This window comes from Myiozetetes cayanensis, unplaced genomic scaffold (genome assembly GCF_022539395.1).
Source record: "Myiozetetes cayanensis isolate MyiCay16 unplaced genomic scaffold, myiCay2020 scf6-25, whole genome shotgun sequence".
NCBI classification, from domain to species: domain Eukaryota; kingdom Metazoa; phylum Chordata; class Aves; order Passeriformes; family Tyrannidae; genus Myiozetetes; species Myiozetetes cayanensis.
This window is the reverse complement of record NW_026087853.1, coordinates 29,268,661-29,289,249: the sequence shown is the minus strand read 5'-3', so window position 1 is coordinate 29,289,249 and position 20,589 is coordinate 29,268,661. Positions and strand designations below refer to the sequence as shown.

At 38.8% G+C, this 20,589-nt stretch overlaps 1 protein-coding gene across 4 annotated transcripts in view; it reads left to right on the top strand.

Annotated features, from left to right (window-relative positions):
* MEIS2 (Meis homeobox 2) overlaps positions 1 to 20,589 on the top strand; it is a 173,269-nt gene that overhangs the window by 146,378 nt on the left and 6,302 nt on the right. For all 4 annotated transcript variants that reach the window (XM_050336964.1, XM_050336963.1, XM_050336961.1 and 1 more), the window contains one exon: positions 20,279 to 20,337. In XM_050336964.1, the coding sequence (XP_050192921.1) occupies positions 20,279 to 20,337 (59 nt within the window). The remainder of the gene's footprint in view (positions 1 to 20,278; positions 20,338 to 20,589) is intronic.

The following is a 20,589-nucleotide window of genomic DNA, read 5'->3' as shown; positions in this document are numbered from 1 at the left end:
GCTTACATATTTCCTCATCATAAGCAGATAAAAACAGTTGTTTTGCCTGCTGCTACAATTTCTGAAGTCTACATCAACACTCTTCCCCTTTTAAACCAGGGGCTCTAGTAACTCTTATTGAAACATGATAGTGGAGATACCATCCATAGTCTACCATATTCTGGTTCAAGCTGTGCTTCCTCACCACAAAACGTAGGTTTGCCCACATATATATTTGTAAAACAACCAGACATTTCAGGTGTTCCACCTCTCTGTGATCACTGTAGAAGTACAGTAAATTCCTTCTCTACCTGTACATTCTGCCCTGCCACTTTCAGTAGTTGTTTTTTGCTCTTCTTTCTGATTGTTGGATTGGATTTCTACTCACTATCTGCAAACATAAGAGATTCTTTACTGGGATTTTTTAAATCCTTCTCTTTCCTCCCTTTTTCTGAGAGAGGCATTAACCTAGAGAGTCATGAGGATATAGTAATTTGTCTGTCTACTACTTTGGTACAGTGTTTATCTTATGAATGAGGAAGTATTTCATGTGCCAAAATATTTGCTACTTCAGGACTAAGTTTTAGTCCAGTTCCTATCAGTACTTGCCAAAAGTCAATTACCGACATTTGTTCTGTGGCTTGTGAGAATTGAATTGGTGAGTCTTGGAATCCACATCAAACAGTTAGAATTTCGTGGTATTCTCTTTGGTAGTCCCTCAAGAGAGACAGCTAACTGACTCAGTCCTGAAATTGAAATTATTTTTTTTTTATTTAGAAATTAAATATACAAAATCAAAAGCACAGAACGAAGACAACATTCTTTTTGTAGATTTTCTAAAAGCAGTAAATCCACACGTACAAGGGAAGAAGATAAAGATGGTATGAAAAAAAAAAACCTAGACAACAATAATCAATTAAACACTCATAAATTAAAAAGAGAGGAGAAAAAAATTCATCCAATTCAAATGGTGAGGTAAAGTGCTCTTTTATGTTCCATTGCACGTTCTGCAGGAACAATAACATTCTTTTGAGAATCAAGACTGAAATCCAGACATTTTTAGCTCACAGAAAAATATATGTTTTGATTGAGCATTTGTATGAGATTAGAATTCTAAAATATCTGTATAATTATCCACATAAAAAAATAATCTTAGAAAGACTTCTGAAAAGTTACATGTGAATAACAGTTGCAGAACAAATTGTAAACCAGACTCTAGTAATTGTAGCTAATACAATTAGGCCCTCAGCCGTCATAAGAATTTCAATCAGAAGAAGGTAAATCCTGTGCAGTGTAGAGGCATGGATATATTAGTATCTAGATATCTTTGTGCCTTTCATTGTCAAATTGTCTCAAAAACAATAGAAAATGTATCATGTCAAAATAAGGAAAATGAAAGGTGAGATGGAAAAGAAATTATTATTAATTTAATTAACTGACAGGAAACTGAGTGTCAGGTAGAGTAGGGGCTTGGTTATTAGTGAAACTATAGGAATATCATGGAACATGTCTCTGAGGCATAACTGTAGCAGAGTTTCCTACTTTGCTTTTGCTCATTACTGACCACTATTTGCTATAGGTTGCTATCATTTCAGTGCTGGATTTTTCCCTGGCTTCAAGGAGGTGTGGATGGAAAAGGGATCAGTTCTAAATTCCACTCACCCCTACTCTTTCTTTACTAACTTGCTTCTGAAAAAGCAAGTCTTATACCCTCTCCCTTCTTTTCATACTCAGAGTCATCATCTACTATTAATTGGTTTATACATCTCAGTATAGAGAAAACGTGACAGATTCAGAAACCAGACACAAATCACTCAAATCGAAAACCTTACTTCAATCCCTAATCTGTCCTTCCTTTGTATTGCCACCAAGGAAGGGTGAAATAAGCACCCAACATTCCTTTCCAGGTTCACCACAGTGAGTGAGTTTCTGACCCTAAGGATTTTGCACTGTATGTTTGCACTATCCACTTCAAAAGCAGTTATTTTAGTAGCAGGTGGGACCTCCATCAGTAGACTATCCCCTACTCTTGCTGAAGGATGACGACAGTGATGTATTAGGTCTTTCCTCTTTGCAACTACTATGATACTGTAATGAGCAAGTATTCACTTCACACTTCTTTTCCTGATAATCTATTGGTATAGATCAGTGGTTTCCTTTTAATGCCTGGTTCATTAGATGGTATAAATGTGTGTAGCATTTTTAGCTGTGGTTGAGGAAAGCAAGGAATGTTGAGGTTAAGGTTTATTATGACTGTCATGTTCAGGAATGGAGAGCTATATACTATTTCTGCTCTGAGTGTCTGCACATAACTCCAACTGACACTGGAGTTATGCATTTGCCTGAAAGCTGTTTATCACCCTGTGAGTACTCACTGTCTCTAGGGGTGATCAGGACAGAACAGATCTGAGTACCTATTATTTTGTACCTCCTTAAAACTTTCTATGAAGCTAGATTAAAGAAATGATAACATAGTATTTAAGAATGTAAAATCCAACAGGTAATAGCTCTGTCCCTAAAACCACGAACACGCAGACATTACTTTAAGAATATTCGACAGAAGCATTTATTATGTAGAGGGCACTATACAATTGCCCTCCCCTGACACTTGCAATACAAGTGCTTCACGAAGGAATAAACCCCTGAAAGCCTGGTTGCAATTTACTTCTTTACTTCCTGCACATAGTACCAATGATAGTTGAACTGAAATGCATTTTAAAATTCATAAATATATAAGTAGCCATTATCTAGTGGAAAACACATGTCTGACTATATGACCTGATCCACTACTCAGTTACTCCAATTTTAAACTAACGTAACTCCATGGTAATCAGTGAGGGTGCCGTCATGCAACTGAAGAAGCATTAGGCAAATCAGATTTTTAATACATGTAAGGGTCATTTTGCTTAAAAAGAAGGCCACCATTTTCATTGTGTGTTTATTTTGGGTACCTTAAACCAAATGCCCAGAAAAAGAGACATTCAGAATAACTGGATACTTTTAAAACCTGTTTGTATTGTGACTGACAAAAAGCTGAGAGTATATAGCGACATACTTCTATTACAGGGGGAAAAAAACATGCTGGGTTTTTTTTTCCTTTTTATGGGATAGAAATTTGGTTTTAAAGTAACCAAATTTAGCTGCTCAGTAATCTAAGAAAGTGATTTCAGCTGGAGGAATTTGTTTTGATGGTTAAGACAAAACTTCATAGGTAGGTTAGTGGAAAGTGAACAGGATGATCTTTATATGTTCATAAATGCAAACAGTTTAAGACCAGAAGGAGACTCCATTAGAGTCTTCAGTGTGAGCTATTTTCTCTTCAGTTTCACCTAAATTATCTCTTCACCAAACAGACTTGAGTTTGGCTGATTTTTTTTTTTTAAAAAAAGGTATCCCATCTCAATTTTTCTGAAAATTGTTGACTCCTAAAGTGTTAATCATTACACTGTGTATTAGTAATGCATGTGTGGGAAGCAGAATCATAATTCACAATGCCAAGTTTATATAAAACCTACAGTCTTCCCTGATGCTCCCCCCCAACTCTTGTGCAAATCTAGCATCATAACCTAGGGGATGAACATAAGAGAGTACATGGCTCTGGTGTTATCTGCACCTTTCTGATAGCTAAGCTTTTTGTGGGGGGTCTGCTGTGGAATTTCAAAGACAATAAGCAAACTTGCACCAGACAAATAAAGTTACATTGCTTTACATTTTAGATGTGAGACATAAAACAGATACAGTGCCATTCAATCCTTTATCAAGGTGACATAACCCCAAAAAGCTTTGATGCTGTCTATTGCAAATCTCATGAGGAGCTGAGTAGGAAACAAAATCTGATTAGTTTGTTTGACTCGCCTTTCTAACTGCATGCATTTAGGCAGGGTTTCTGTACAATTCTCTTCCCCTGTCTTTATTGTGTGGTTTGCTTTGTTTGCTTGCATTTAAAACTGCCATTACGTGAAAGTGTTGCAAGTATAAATAATTTAGAAGATAACTCTGTGGGGATACTAATAATAAGTCCCTGCTTTTTCTAATAGCAACTCATTATGGTTCTGAGAACTGCTATTCAGTAGGAACAGTTACACAACATCACTGTATCATGGATATTGTGGATGTTGACAATTAAATAATTTTGACATCTTTCTTAATTAAGTGTATTTTCCTTCTTTAAAATGCCCCTTTTGTTTGTAACTCCTTTAAATTCTCAAAAAATACCCAAAGGCTTCTGGAGTGGAGAGATGGATGGACAGACAGATACATCCATCTGGTTTTATCTATCTTAAGTGTTTGGACGCAATACCTTTCCCCAATAAGAAACCACAACGATACAATTATCTATCAATGCACAATTACTGCTAAGGGAAATCTAATCAGTTAATAGATGTTAAGAAAGACAAATGTACAAAGGTAATAAGTGGTTCAAATTCAAACAGTCCTACTCTGTTCACTCTCATTTAAAGGAAAGAAAAAGCTTTTAATGGGGCTTTTCTTACTTTTATCCCAACATTTTATAAATTGCTTTGCGAAAGCCTCATAGGAAAATAACTTTAAGTAGGCCAACATCAAGCTCAGGTTGTATGCTCTTCGTGGTAATGATAGTGTAGCTGTCCTTTCAGAAGTCAGTCAGTCCAACATTCAAGTCTTTTTCTTTCTTATTTTTATATTTTTTGTTTACTCTCCAGTAAATGAATGGGTGATGTCAGTCTGAATGACTCTTGCTTAGACAAATCAAGCTCCTTATCATGCTATCCTCATCCTGGGGTCTTCTGGAAAGTCATAGGGCAGGCAGGCACTGTTTAAAGCAGTCATAAGTAATAGACAACTTGGTGCTCCACACACAACAAACAGAGAGGATTAAACAACTCATGAGGTGTAGCAGCCACCCTCTCACAGAGATGCACACTGTTTCAGGATCTGGTTCTTTCAACTATATTATGGAGAAAGATATTGATTATAAATATTCATAAAGTGTTCAAAGCTACATTTTGGGTTTGTGGTTTGTTTGGGATTTTTTAACAAACATTGCAGAGCTTTATCAGAACCATATTCACATCTTCTGTTCCAAAGTGTAGCTCTGTCTCAGGACAAACTATTTAGATGTTAAAGGATGCACAGTCCATTAAAAAAAAAAATCAAAACTGAAGAAGTGGGAGGAAAGTATCACTTTAAAATATTGTGAAAAGCTTCACACTAATGACTGTCAGAGTTAAAATTACTGATGAGATGGAACAAGCCACAGCTGCAGCTACTGCAGATTGCTTGGCTAACAAACTATTACAATAAACAGAGTATTGTCTAAATGAAGTTCATGTTTTAGTATCATTTTACATATATGAGTTTATGACCTGGTAAACAAAATTGACAGTGAACCCAGAGCAACATTACTCTCTCAGGTATTCTTAAATACAAGACTTACTTCTCTGTACTCCTCACACATTTATTCCCACTGTCCAAAATCCACATACATATCCTAGTGTCCCTAGTGTTCTTTCTCTCACACCTCCGGTGTCCACCTCTTTTCCTATTTCCATTTCAACAATATGTCTTTTTTGCTGCTGCCTTCATCTCTTCTCACCTTGACAATTGTAGTCCCCTTCTCTCAGGACTTTTAAGTTCCAGTTCTTCATCTCCACTTAATGTGTCAAATGCTGATGCTTCCTTCTCACACACACAACACACACATAAAAAAAAATCATCTGCTACTTTAGGCATCCTTCTTCTATTCTTTTCTGGATCTATTTCAAAAATGTATTTCTTAAAGAAATGTTGAAACCTACTTCAACATAGATGTCTCTTTTTTTTTTTATATTCTCCTCTCTACTCTGTGTCTAATGATGTCCTCCCCTCAGTTCAGCAATCTCAGTTGAAAAATACTTCCTCTCTACCATAGCTCCCATCTAAAGAGCCTCTCTGTATCTAAAGAGCCTTTCTGTATCATTGGCTAGCTACATATTTTCTCCTCTGCCTGTACATACCTCTTAATTTCTCTCCATGGAAACTGGTTTGGGACAGAGTTCATGAGGAAGATTAATACAGTATGGCATGCTTAAGCAGTTATTATAGGTCTGTGCTATACTGGAAAAAAACAGAGCGTGATCTCGGTAGCACTTGGAATAAATTTGGCAAAAGAATGGAATGGGGGATTTTGGTCTGGATGCAAAACATGCCCACAAAGATTTTCCCTTTCCAATTTTTTATCTGTAACTACTACACCTGAAAATGAAGCGGAGGAACCCATCTTGGCTGCACATCTTTGCATCACATTTGTACTAGCAATAAGGTACTTGGAACTGTGAGATTTTGATTTCAAATTATGATGCAGAATTTGATATTATGAGGTTTTCATATTTGTTCTTTTACAGAACCTAGTTTCCTGAACTAAAGGAATACAGGTCCTCTAGAGAGGACATGTATCAGGCAGCAAAAATTAGGCAGCTAACTGGACCACTCATCTCAGGAAAACTGATTGGTGGTTAAGGGACATACATAAAATACAGCTGAATTTTCCAACTCAGGCTTCTGTCAAAACCCTTTTAGAGTGCTAAATTTTTCTTTGGTTATTGACCACTATATTTGTTTTTATTTATTTCACTGACTCACAGAGCTAATGCATTTCCTGAAATGTCTCTGAGAACTCAGGTGAGACACCACAGGCTATGCTGTCTTAGGCTAGAATTTACTGGGATTAAAGCAGATGTAGCATTACAAGGGTCTGCTAAACTTTGTATGATTTATAAAGATATAAAGCATATCTTTTATTATTACAATGATGCTAAAATTTTGTGGATGATAATATAGTCATATTGGAAAGACTGGAGAAGAATCAAGAAAAGGAAATGGAAACTTAGTTCTCCTTTACTCATTCATCTGAATGGGTGTCTGCATTTTTTGCTTTTATTATTCTGTTTTACAGAAGGCAAGTTTACAAGTTTGCAGGTATAAAGGCATATTTGATTTCCAAAATAGTTAAATATGACAAGATTTTCACTATCAAAGTAAAGATTTGATTATTCCTAGAAAAGTACATCACTGACAATTTTAATAATTCAAAGTGAAAAATGAAGAATAACTTTCCCTCTTCTAACTGCATGATTTAGTTTCCTATGTTTCCTTCAGTATGGATACTGAATTAGAAGAAAAGCAATGTGTTTATTCCATTTATAGCTAATTTCTTATCACAATGCTGAAGTACTTCATTTGAGGATTCTGCCTGTGAATTTGGTGCATTTTTTTCCTCTGTTCACCAGGGTTTTTTTGGTTTACATAATATTTCTATTGACCTTAAATTTTGTGTTTCTTTCAAAAGTTGGTTAAAGTTGTTCTAAAACTTGGCTTGAACTTCTTATGAAAGCGTTATTATAATACTGGTTTATAAACCAATTACACCACAATAAAAGATCTGTGTAGCATATTTTACAAAATATTTCCTCATTAGTACGTATTTATTTTTCAGATGTGTATATCATTTAAGTTTCATACCAGTGTCAAGAACAAACCCTGCAATCTCAAGTTTAAGCTAACCTTTACCTTTAGACACCATTGACATTTCCAGCATCATCCTCTAGCTGCTGTTTAGTCCCAAGAAGCTTAAAAACTTTTGGTCCACATACACTTATTTCCTTTGGTGAGCATGCACAAAACTGCTTAGAATGGGACATAATTGAGAAACCTGGAACTGTAACCCTGTAAAGTGAGATATTGTCCTGACTATGGTTATTTTATATAGGAGGGACCTCTGAGACAGAGGAGTAGGAACACAGATACATATACAGTGACAGACAGCAGTGTGTTCCACAGCGGCACACAACTCTCAACACAAAATCAGCCTTCCCTAACTGTATTTCCTCAAGAGCCAAATTCAGCCCAAGTTCTTGTTGTACATCAGCCATACTAAGCTTTACACAAAAGAGGCAAATGAGGTAGAGGGTGTGCTGTCCTCAATGGCTCATTGGCTAGAAAATCCACTTGTTAAATAGGATATATATTTCAGATCTACTCTTCATCTTGATTTAAATCAATGCCTTAAGTGTTCCAAGTGAGTTGGGTTTCTCAGTCAATGGGATATTGAATATTATGCTCCATCTTTACTCTTCTTCACTATCATGCCTTTTTTGTGTATATAACGACTAGTCAGCAGAACAAAATTAATTAAGAGCATGAGCTTGACTGTACAGCCTCTTGATTAAGGCTCCAACTTCAGAAGTATGACAGTTAAGTGCTGGTTAATTATGATTGTATAATTGCTTACTTCAGGTGCAACATCTTCAGAATGAGAACTGAAAGGGCTTCGTTCACTGTACTGAATAAGTGGGTGATTCAGATATTCTTTTAGGATGTGATGGACCCATGCTCAAGTCTTTGTTCCAGATCAAGCAGGAAGGGATGCAAAACTTGATTTCCTTCTTTCCAGATAAACAGTCAAATAATTATGGTGTCAGCTAAAAAGGAAAGAGATATTTATCCATGTCATAAGGAAGAACAGACCTCAGATGTCTGTCTTTCTAAAAGGATGCATAGGAATCCTGACTGGACATGACTGTCTTCCTCTAACTCAAAGATAGAGGATGGTTACTGCAGAAAGTAACTGTCTGTTCAGCTATGCATATACACAGCAGCAAAAATGATGATGGGATGAGGTGTTAGAAAAGTAAAAATCTACATGCCTAAACAATTTAGGCATTTTCAGGATTCAGTGAGGGCCTTTTTTTTTTTTTTTTTTTAAGCCAAAAATTGTAATTAGGTATCTAAGTCCACCTTCTGGTGATTCTTGGAACATCTAACCAGAGACAGGAATTTCCTTGAGAGAAGATCACCTACAATTTAGGTACTAGTATGAACACCCATTGCTAATATTGCCTTCTAACTCAGAATTTCACTAAACATTTGGGATTAGCTTTAGAGGGCCCATTATGATCTTAATAATAAGACTTAGTAATTTTGAAAATTTTCCTTATTCATCTGAGTGATTTACTGGACCAGGCTGAAGTGATCAACATTGCTGGGTACAGCCCTGCCATTACCGATTTTGTGGGCTCAAATGCAGGTTTATACACATATTCTTAGATGCCTTTACCCCTACGCAGTGCAAGAGCAATTAGTGAAATTCTGAAAATTAAGCCTCAACATCCTATCAGTCAGAGCAGTCAGAGTTAATATTGAAATCCATCAGCAACCAGTTATTAAAATTATGTAAGATCACACACAGAGTTTCCAAACTGCTCTCATAAAGAAAGATAAATATTAGATAGGTTATATAGTTTGGATTTCATTTCATAATAGATATCTCAATTGTATGCAAAATACAGGATAGTGAAATGCATTACAGAACTGGCCAGTTTTGACTGAAGAAATATATGCACAATTGCAAGTGAATACATTAATAGACCTCTCTTCAGCTGGGGAAGCCAACAACAACTGAAATGTGCTGCATTTAAGCACAGCCTTCTCCAGTGCTCTGCTCTGCCCATAAGCCAGCTGAGTACTGAAATCAGGGTAACCCAGCCCTTCACACACTTTAGAAAGAGCAAACCTTCATGGGTTTTCAGCTTGTTCAGAACAGCAGAGAGACAAGAAATCGTGTAACATTCACATATATGTCCTCAATCACAGCATATCTGGCCATCTAGGACCCTTGCAGAGCACCAAAAAGCTTCATCACTGATTTGCCAGCTGTACTTTGTGATTATCTCTGGTAAACCGGCAAGGCAGGCTGAGGAGCAAGAGCTGAGCCCTAGAGAGATGAAGGCCTGGTCAGAGAGTATGGGAGCCTGGGATATGGAGTTATAGGCTGAGGAAAGAGCTTCACAGAGGTTTTTTACTTTTTCCATTCCAAATCAGTTTGGCTTACAACAACTAAGACATATTCATATGTAACAAACTTTCAAAATGGTTTTTAGAACATTTCCCCCTGATTCCTGTGGAATACAGAGAACACAAAACGGGGTGAGACAGAGTAAAAGCTTCACCAGTATGACACTGGGAAGATCTCTATATTTACTTCTTCATTTTAGCACACTTAATATAGTTGTCCCACAATTGTTCTGCTAATAGCTCCAGTCACTGTGGAGCACGTATTCCATAACATGGCAGGCTGCAGTCTCATGGTGTCTGTGCTGTTCACACATCTTTAGCTACTAAGCCATTAGACCCTCTGGTTTGATGCTACCAGTATTGTAATAATTGTAATAATCAAATAATTATTATAATAATTAAAAGGAAAACATTAACATCTGCATCTACAGAAAATTTACGTGAGTAGAATCTCCAGTAACCTGACAGTGCAAAAAGCAAAACACAAGGGATATCAACATGTAAGTATGAATTACTGAGAGGTTATTAGGTGTATCCAGATGAGAGCTATAACTTGGGAAAGGGGGCATATATTTATACCAAGTGTATTATTTATGCTCATTACTTCTAATTACCGAACTAGTTCTCTTTGCTCTCACATATACTTTAGTACCCACCAACCAAAGAAAGATGTCTGCAGCTAAATATCTGCCAATTATTATGGACTTTTGCTTAATATTCCATTGTTCCACTGACAGCACAATTTTTAATATATCATTCTATATTATCCTGTACATCATCATTTTCCTGCCTCTCTTAGGGCTCTGGCTGTACTAGTTCTTATTTATTTCCACAGGCTACCATATATGCAAAAGATACTGTAGTCGTGATATCACCCCCAACACCCTCACCTCTTCCCATCTTTGTTTTTGTAGTCTTTTTTGTTTGTTTTTAAAGTTACAGTATATCAGAATGTGAACACAGCATGTGTGTAGACACAAACCAGGGTCAAACACACAGCTTGCTGTGTGGTTCCCTTCCCCATGTGTAAACACACAAGACACTCGTCTCATGTTCAAGCTTTTTCTTTTGCCCTGAAACAGAGTAGGCATCTTTAGGATCAGTAGTTTTCAAACTTTCAGCAATGTTTCTATAAATATATTTTGGCTGTGTTTTTTTTTTGAAGTTGGCTCTTCGAATCCAATTTCCTGAGGTTCACTGGTTGACAGGTAGAAAAATACTTTTTTTTCCTTCAGATTATAATAACAATGAAAAAGTGTACAAGCTTCGTGGTCAAGACAGGACAGTGGGTACGGAAAATTGTTATCTTAAGGCAAAATTTACTGCCAGGGAAAATGGAACATTCCTTCTGAACTCACGAACTGGTAGTGTATGTGCAGGTTGGTTGTAGATGGTTGCTACAATAAGGCTTCTTTCATACAGGTGTGTTTATGCCCCAGGCTTGCTGGCCACAGTCCATTCCATTTACAGAAGCTGAATTAAACAATAACTACCGCATTGCAAAAAGAAGAAGGAAAAAAAAAAAAAGGTGAGCGTCAAAGGAGATGCCTGAGAGCTTTGTTAGGGCCAAGAAAAACCCTGTTGCAGTTGTCAGAGCTTGTTGATGTTGCAGAGAACGGCACTTTTTTTTTTCTGCTGGATTTTGTGGTTCTGCCTTAGGAAAGAAAGTAAAATAGAACGGAAGAACAAAGTCCTACTCTATAAATCAGCAGCTGCTCCTTGCCAGATCAAAGGAGTGACATTTTTGCTCCTGGACTACTTGTCCACTTTAGGTACTTGACAGACAGCTAACAGCTGGCCTGTTACATAGCATAGGAGAGTTGGGCTACATCTTCTTCAGAATAGATGACAAGCTAATCAGAGATATCCATAGCATAGGACATGTGAGTGCACCTTGATCTTCTCAAACATACCCACTACATAATTGCTAAACACCTTTATGCATTTTTGGCAAGTTGCTACTTATGTAGTTTCCACTGAAAAGTAAGAAGTAGAATTAGTGCCTTAGCCTAATTTGATCAGAGAAGTTAAATAGATGTTAAATTTATTGACAACTCCCCTTTTCAGGTCAATTTAGAATTGATTTTAAAAAACTAATATAAACAGTTAAAAATAGGTGTAAAATACTTAAATGTGATATTATTCAAAAATCACTTTTTTAAAAAAAGTTACTTAAAATTAGGTCCCTCAGCTCCTGTGTAAAAAGCTGATTGTATTTTCAAAACTGCTGGACCCTCACTCGTTTTGAAAATCTTCTCCTATGAGTTTAAGATGATAAATTAACACATCTTTAAATGCATGAGTTACTGAAGACTTTATAGATCTGTTATCTACCTTTAACATGAATGTTTAAGTGCTAGCAAATCAAAGTGCATGCCAAATTAGCTAAAATTCTATTTAGCATCTCCACAAGACAAATGTATACAAACTTGAAATTTTAATATCAGTAGTAAAAATTTCAGTGATTCAGTTTCTAGTTGATTTCCATACGCAATAAGTCAAATACAGGATGAGGTTAGATACTACAGCTTGTGTCTATTGACTTTGCATTTTATCTGTAAGATACGAATAGCTAAGGAAGTATGTCCGTTTGTCTCCTCCCTTCCTTTCAATTATCTTTAAAATATCATTTTTACGGTGCATGGTAAAAAAAAAAAATGTATGTGAACAACCTAATGGCACTCCTCAAAGAGGAGCAGCCACCTCTGGCGTACGTTCTACGGCTTCGGGTGGCGTGCGCCCAAAGGCGCTTGTTGCCCACCAGGAACCCAGTGTAAATACAGGATGGTACTTTTCCACTTAACCTGAGGCTTCCTGAAAGCTCGTGAGGAAACCTGTGCCCACCGGTGGCAGGGACGGGTGCGGACCGGGAGCTCCTCAGCCCCGCACCCCGGCAAGCTCCGGCTCCGCCCGCGCGGCCCCGCCATGGGGAGCTCGCCGCGAGCACAGCCGGGCCGGGCCGGGCCATGGCGCTGCCGACCCCTGCCTGCCCCGGGCGGGCACCCCGGCATGGCCCAGCCCGGCTCGGCAGCGGTGCTCTGGCCCCACCTCATGGCGCCCTGCTGCACAGCGGGAGGCCTCCCCTGGGGCCACCGAGGCAGCACCTCGAGGCCAGCCCTGGTGTCCCAGGCCAGCGGCCCCACGGAGCGGCTGGGTGCAGCCTCGGTGCGGGGCCGGCGGAATCCGCGGGGCGCGGGCCAGCAGGGGGGAGCGCGGGGACTGCGGGGCCGCCGGGTTCGTGGGGAGCACCAGAGAACCCCTCCTGCAGCTGGCGCCTTTCGCTCCTGGCGGGACAAGGCCCTGTGCACAAGCCTCGGCGGCGGGCCGGGGGGCCGGCGGCTGCCCCGGTTTATGATGCCGTGAAGGTGCGGCCCGTGGCAGCCACCAGGGCCTTCTGGGCAGAGCCAGATCGTTTCTCCGCGCTCCCAAGGGGTAACCTGGTAACCGAGAGTTACACGTTTAACAAGGCGGTTTTTCTCCGAGGTGAATAGGTTCCCGTCTTGCCAATTCTCATGATTTTATCACAAGGCTCAAGTTAATTCATGTTAACTCGAGGTCCCAGCTCCAGGACACAATGGTTATGTGAGAATCTTTTCAAGTAAGTTTCTAGATTTTGTGGCTGAGAAGAGCATTTGAAAAATGTGGCACAATGACTGGAAAAGTCACAAAGAAGTCTGAGAAGCACACTGTTTAAATTTCTGATTTTTTTTAGGATAGTCTCACAGTTGTGGGATGGGCAAAATCATGATTTCCAACAATTGGCAGCTCCAAATTGGCACGACGTCTTTTTAGGAGGTCCAACGTAAACATAGAAGATGCGGCAGAAGTCTCTGGGATGGTTAGCGCCTGCCTTGGGCTGCCTCAGTGTTGCTCTCTGTCATCTTCTGGAGTGTTCTCTTCACAAATGTGGATGCTGAATCACACCTTTGACAGAATTGAGATGTCTGAATTAGCTTTAGAAAGTCAGTTTAAACAGCCCTTAACCCCCCTTCTCTAACAAGGCTGTCCAAACTAGGTGATGTTAGGAAATAAACCTACCTGTCCCTCCCTCTTCCTCCCAAAAGCAATCGCATAAGTGACTTCCTTTCTCAATATTCATGACTTAGGTAAGTCATATTTAAATGGCTCATTTCCAGGTGACTAACTCAGCTTTTTTAATTTCCTATAAGGAATGTTGCAAATATGAGTTAGTAACCAGGTGCAGCATAGATTCAGTGAAGCATAAACAAGGGGTTTTTCAACTATTTTTGTACACACAGTCATACTGAAGGAAGCCTAAACCTAATTCTGTCAGTCTAGAATATATATTGGAGGGAGAAGTTAAATAAACTAAGATAAATAGATTTTACTTGCTCAGATAAAAGTTAAGTGGTACACAAAGATGCTGTAAAGACAAGGGTGTGGATATTGATAAAAGTGTTTCTGCAAATTAGTCATTTCTAATGCATTCTTTCAGACTGCTCTGATCAGCTCATGGCTTCTAAAATTATTTTTTCTGTCTGGGAAAGAAGTAATTTTCTAGGTTACTTATGAAAACTTTTTTTGTCACTTAGATATAGTATTTCATTTGTTGGTTATTTTCCCTTCAAAATTAGGGCATTCTTGGGCAACAAGGGATCAGTGTAGCATATGCACTTGAGCTAAACACTGACATGTTCATAGTCCAAATACTGAAATATCATTTAGGCAGAGATTTATTTCCCCATCCAAGGTGAAAACATTTGGATTAATTTTTAGAATGCATTTTTAGACTCTTACTCAGCATAAACATTGAAGCAGGTGCTTAAACCGCATTAATTCTTCAACCTCAGCTCCCATTTACCTAGGTTTAATAAGAGCTGAGCCTCTTGTCTAGATTGGGCACGGTTTTGAAAAATCTTGTGAGACTGTTCCTCTGGGCACCTAAAAATTTTGAAAATTAGTTTTTTTATTCAGACGACAGAAAGCAAACAATTCTAACCCCACATTGTTGTTGCTGTTGGTTTTACTTGTATTTTTATTATTTCTATGACTAAGTCTGTGACAGCGTTTATTCAGTACCTCTGTCCTTTTCAAGTGTAAGAGCAGAAGTGTCTTCTTGGGGTAAAACTAATTCTGATTTCATCTCACAAATTTATTTCTCTGGTTTTCACATAAAGAATTGAGAACCCATTTATTAAGTGGCTGGTTTGTTAAATAAATTCAATATCTTAACACCTCATTTCCTGGGATGGATATTTTAAGAGGAAATCCAGATTGAAGATTGACACTGAAGTTTTGAGTTGTACATAGTGGCTCCGTGTTGATCCTCAGTTTCTTGTGAGGAACAGTCTACTCTGCTGCAGCAGGCCTGGTTCAGTTGGGTATCAGTTCATCTCATGGAAGACATTAGACATATAGACAAGTGACTGGATTTAAATATCTCTCTCTGCTTGAGTTCAGATTATACCCCAAATTGGGAATATAGTTTCCTAAGCATTCACGCACTTCATCCTCCTGAAACAAGACCTGTTGTGATCCTACATACTTAAAGTGAATTTTCCATAATAGCCATAGAGTAAGTAAGGCTGGATGTGTTTCTAACTCTGAATACCAATTAGTACAGTCACTAGCAGTTCATTTCAAGAACTAATCTTGTACAGATTCAGTTGTGGAGTGGTCAAAGTGTTTTGAATTACATGTACAGTATGTTTAAAAAAGACAATAGAAACAACAACAAAATTATTTTGAGTATGCCAGATTTGAAGCAGCAGATTAAAAGGTCTCTATTTTGTATTTATTCTCTTTTGCACTTTGCAGAAATATCTTTCCGTGATTTTGTCTGAACATTATTTACTATAAAAATAAAATGTATTATATAAATGTGGGTTTAATGTCATTTGATATGACTTGAGATAAAATATTATAAAGAAGATTAATTACAGGGCTTCTAATAAAGTACAGAATACATGTTTATTTTGCACAAAGAAAACCAAGTCTTTATTTGAAGAGATGTGATTAAATGCATAGGTTTAGATTATATTGTCATGCTAATTATCAGTGGTAGGAACCAATTAGGACTAGTACTACCAAATCACCAGACTACACTGCATATTCACTAGTGTAACTTTACTGCTCTACTGTTTTTTGCTGTAAGCAGATAAAAATGAAAATATTTCCTTTAAAAGTTCACATTGTACATTTTGAGCTAGATCTCGTTCATTGTGCTTTCATAAACTGTCCCACAGAAGTTACCAGAACCACTTGTGTGAGAAAGACAGACTCTGTCTATAGGAAATATATGTGGCTGCTTTAGCTAACAATTAAAGAAAAAATACAAGATGCAAAAAAACTTCTTGTGATTCAAATGCCTATTGTTTGAATAAGTAAGGTTGCTAATCTGTCATTTGCAAAGTACTGTAAATGAGATTTTCATTGAACCTACTATGAGAATGACATATATTTCTCAACATTACACACCTCATTTATCATTCTGGAATGAGGACCAAGTACCATATGAATGTAGAGTTTGTGAAGGTATTGCCTCACAGCCCTGGAGGCTGATGACCCCTCTTTATCTACACAGCAGGTAAGGCACAAATAGTGGCAATGTGAGCTCTCTTTGCAGTCCCCTGCCAGTGTGCCTGACTGCTAAGCTGGGGGAACAAAGGAAAGATAGCATATGGATAGCAGATTGTAGGAGCGCTGAAAGAGGACTGAGGAAATCTATGTTGGGTGTGTGGCTCTGCCAAAGATCTCTTGTATGACTTTGGCCTTGTCACTTAATCTCCTTCTGTCTCTGCTCCCCTCTGCAGACAGGGAGAAGGCGTCTCTCCTCTCCCCCAGGCTTTGCCTGGAAATCTGTTCAGACTCTGAGTTCTCTTGGACAGTGTGCTTGTGCAGCATGGGGTGGAGTAAGACTGAGCTTCCTTGGATCCTCTAACGGCTTCTATCATCCGATTAATAGGAATTACTATTAACAGCAGGGTAACAAAGAAATCCATGCCTTTTTGATGGATTTTACTCATCTTTTCAGGCCATTCAATCTTTGGCCTCTGGGTGAAGGGTACGAACAAGGTAAGCAATTAGTGTCAGGAGCAGAGCTGTGAATTCTTTTATAGGCTTGCAGACAATGCTGAAAATAGTGGCATTGGTGTTCTCTTATTTCACCTGTCTCTTAATGCCTTTGGAAGACATTTGTGCCAAAATAACATCAGAGTGTTTCTGCAACACACAAACTGAAGTGCTGTGCAAAAGGCTGTATTTTGCTTTACTTTGGCCTTGGATATTGCTCCCCAGGGGATTCAAAAAAGCCCTCAAAAAGTGTAAAGGCTAGGGTGGGAACTGTGGTTTCTACATCTCTGTTACAGACTGTGCATATTTATGGGGCTATATAAAGAATAAATAATAATGCACAAACTGCATTCTGTGCCCTTGTCTACCAATTGTGCTGATGCATTACATGATATATCTACTACTAATGAAACTAGGATTTGATTTTTAGCTTCACCTAAAATGTATGTCTCTTTTGCACCTGCAATCTTGCAAATATAAATAATTTCATGTGTCATTTTTTGGACATACCCACTGGTAGGTATAACTGATGCTGTTTATGGACAAGATTTTTCAGAGGAGCTATAGAAATGGAATTTCAAAATTACCTGGATGCCTAAAGCCTCTGTGCTCTTGTATCTTTCTAAGTATACATCGGTATATCTTCTCTCCTGACAAAGGTGTTGCTGGTCCAGAGGATATCACTTGCTCCTGCTGTTATACAGATGTGCAAAAGAAACCTGGAGAAATAATGTAATCAGAAATCAAACCCAAGCACTATTTTTCACAAGATTTAACTGAACAAATGCAATCACTTTTCTTGCTGCTTCTTCTCTCTTTTTTTTTCTCTTTTTTTTTTTTTTTTTTTTTCTTTTTTTTTCCTTTTCTGGAGGGAAACAAAGATCAGGAGACTCACTATTAGAGCTTGAACTCCCATTTCCAAAGCAACTAGTGAGTTGCCTCTGGGTAGAGTTTGCAGTGGAAGGCTGGCTTTATTCACATCAGCAGGATAAAATAAGGTTCTTCTGGGAGTGAATGACCGGGCAAGATTGGGTTTTCAACACCCATTCCAAAAGCTTACTCTGTCTGTTGTGACTGTTGAATATGTAGGGCTGGAACCTAGTACCCAAATCTCCATGGTCAGAGGTAAAGCAGATGTCACCTGAAACCCTTCAGGAGGTAGAATTTTCATAATGCTCTGTCTTGTTGTGCAAGCCCATTGAAAGAACACTTCTGAGGGCACCCATTTCTTACTAATGTAAACTTTCTGAGGAGTATCCAAAGATATGACCTCTGGGTGAACCTTTAACCTTCCCCTTAATTATTTGTTTGAAGACAGTGTGGAGTTCTCCTGCTGAGAGCCAAGGCCCATAATGCTTCGCAGCCCTGTGAGCAGGGGGGTGTGTGCAGGGAAGTGGAGAGGGACATAAATAAGGGGACCACCAGATGTAAATAATAAAAGTGGTTGGGGTTTAAATAAAAAAAAAAAACGAAAAAGCAATTTGGTTTCCCTGAAGAGTGGCCTGATTGAAGAAAAGGGGTTAGTAAGACGGTAAGTGTGTGCGTGTGTGGGGGGGTGTTTCTGTGATTTTTTACAGGCCTAAATAAGTGTTCATTCCATTCTTTAAAACCTTGCCATCTGTATACACCATTAGAAGCTCATGGGAGAAGAGAAAACAGTCTTATCAGGCTTTCCTGTTAATCTCTATTGGCCTTAACTTTAGCTGATAAAAGGCGTGCTAGATGGAGGAGCTTCGGGTCAACCTCCATTTGGTCAGGGCGGCAACATTACTGGAAAGTAGCTCAGCAAATAAGTCCTATCAGGGACCTTTTTCTTTGAGAACGGAAACATGCCTCGAAATCACAGCGCTGGGGCAGGAGATGCCTCAGTCAGAAGGGAATAAGCAAGTACATTGGCTGTGTCTGAGTTTTTATTTTAATACCTGAAGTCATGACTAATTCTGAGCCAGGATGACATTTCTGACAACTGAATGATACTTTTCTTAAAGAATAAAGAATGTCTTTTGGATGTGAACAGAGAGATGCAAAAGATACCCTTTAGTGTTACTTGTAGCATTTATGCATCTGTTTAATGAAATTTCCACGACTGTGATTACAGAAGGTGCAATCAAAGGTGTACCATTGTCCTTTATTATCTGTGGAGGAATTTAACCAGGGGGTGGGAGGGAGCGAGGGAAGCACGACAAAAGGTCTTGCAGAGTTGATGCTATATGAAGGCTAGCAATTTACTAAATGAGCAAATGAACTTAGTTTTCAGTTAACTGACTGAAAGACTTCGCTAGGCATTGGATCGGGCCCAATGGCAATTATTGGAGGCTGTTTTGGATGATGGGCATGTTAGTATTTCTGAAGAGGATTAAACACTAGTATTCGACTTCATTAGCACTCCTTAAGGGTCACCAGCCGAAAGCCTGAGCTGTGAAAAAGCACACAAAACCTGGGCTAAGGCTCCAAATTGTTTCCAACACAAAGAGGAGGGACAAAAACAAGTGTGGCTCCTGAGTGATAGAAAATTGCCCTGTTTTGAAAGATATTCTGTGAATAGGCAAGTTTTAAAATTATTTTAGGGAAATTAATTTAGCTTAGCTTGTGCTGATGTGGGTTGCTGTGCATTAAGCTAATAAGAAATATGCAAGCACTTATTTTTTGATTACCAGCAAAATTAAATCCAGGCTCCACAGCCAACTAACTGCCTTTACCAGTGCTCAAAAGCCTCAGCAACCACCCCAGTTTAAGATTAAAAAAGGTTATTTTGGGCCTAATATTAACCACATGTACCTGTGACTGGGGGTTTCTAACGAGTTGAAAGGTGCCTGAGTTTAGGGCAGGCAGGCGGTCGCCTTGCACGGAGTGTCCCCGCTCAGACGCAGAGGTGGCCCCCAGCTGGCACTGACCTCCAAACGACCCTTGCCTTTACAGGCTCCAACTAGCAGGAGTTGCAGAAGAGCAGAAGTCTTTCTGGGCCGGCACTTATTGCTGCTGTGCTGGTGATAAAACTTCAGACAGTCTAATTGATGGCTTTGCTGACCTAAGGATACCTTGTGAAAGCACGGAGTGGAAAAGCCTGGTCCTCATTTATGGCCAGCTGCAAGGGGAGCTGGATCCCTACGATGGAAAGGGGAAAAGAAAGTCTCCCAGCCTGTGAACTTTAACCAGGATCTTAGCCACTTAGAAGAAGTTAAAGAAACAATTGTCTTTTAACACAAGTTTTTCGGTCAAAGCCTTCTGGCAAATCCAGCTTTAAGCTGGCTAGTAAGATAAGCGTGTTACCGGTTACAATTTCTGAGCACTTAGAGGAAAATCCTTTAAAGTGAAATTATACTCTTTTAAAAAAGCAACGCGAAGCAAAACACATTTCCACAGCACACTAAAATCCTGTCAGTTTTAAAGCAGAGATGTTCTCAAAACACAGAAGCAAGCTGATGAAAGGACTTCTATTCTTTGTATTCTGTTGCAGGTTTATTAATGCCAGAAGAAGAATAGTACAGCCTATGATTGACCAGTCAAATCGAGCAGGCAAGTTCCAAGTAGTATCTGTATTCAAGTCCCACAGGCGCAAATCCTCATCAAGTTATTCTTCGGGAGTCCCATCACCTGGTAAATAAATGCTCCAACCAGGCATTCTGGGAGATTTTTTTTTCTTATGTCCCCAGAATTCCGCTCTAGGAAGCAACTTCGCTAATTGGTGCTAATTGGAGATTTCCCACCCTGACTCTACTGAAACTGCTTTTTATTTTCTCTCTGAATTGGTAATTGGGTAGAAGTAGT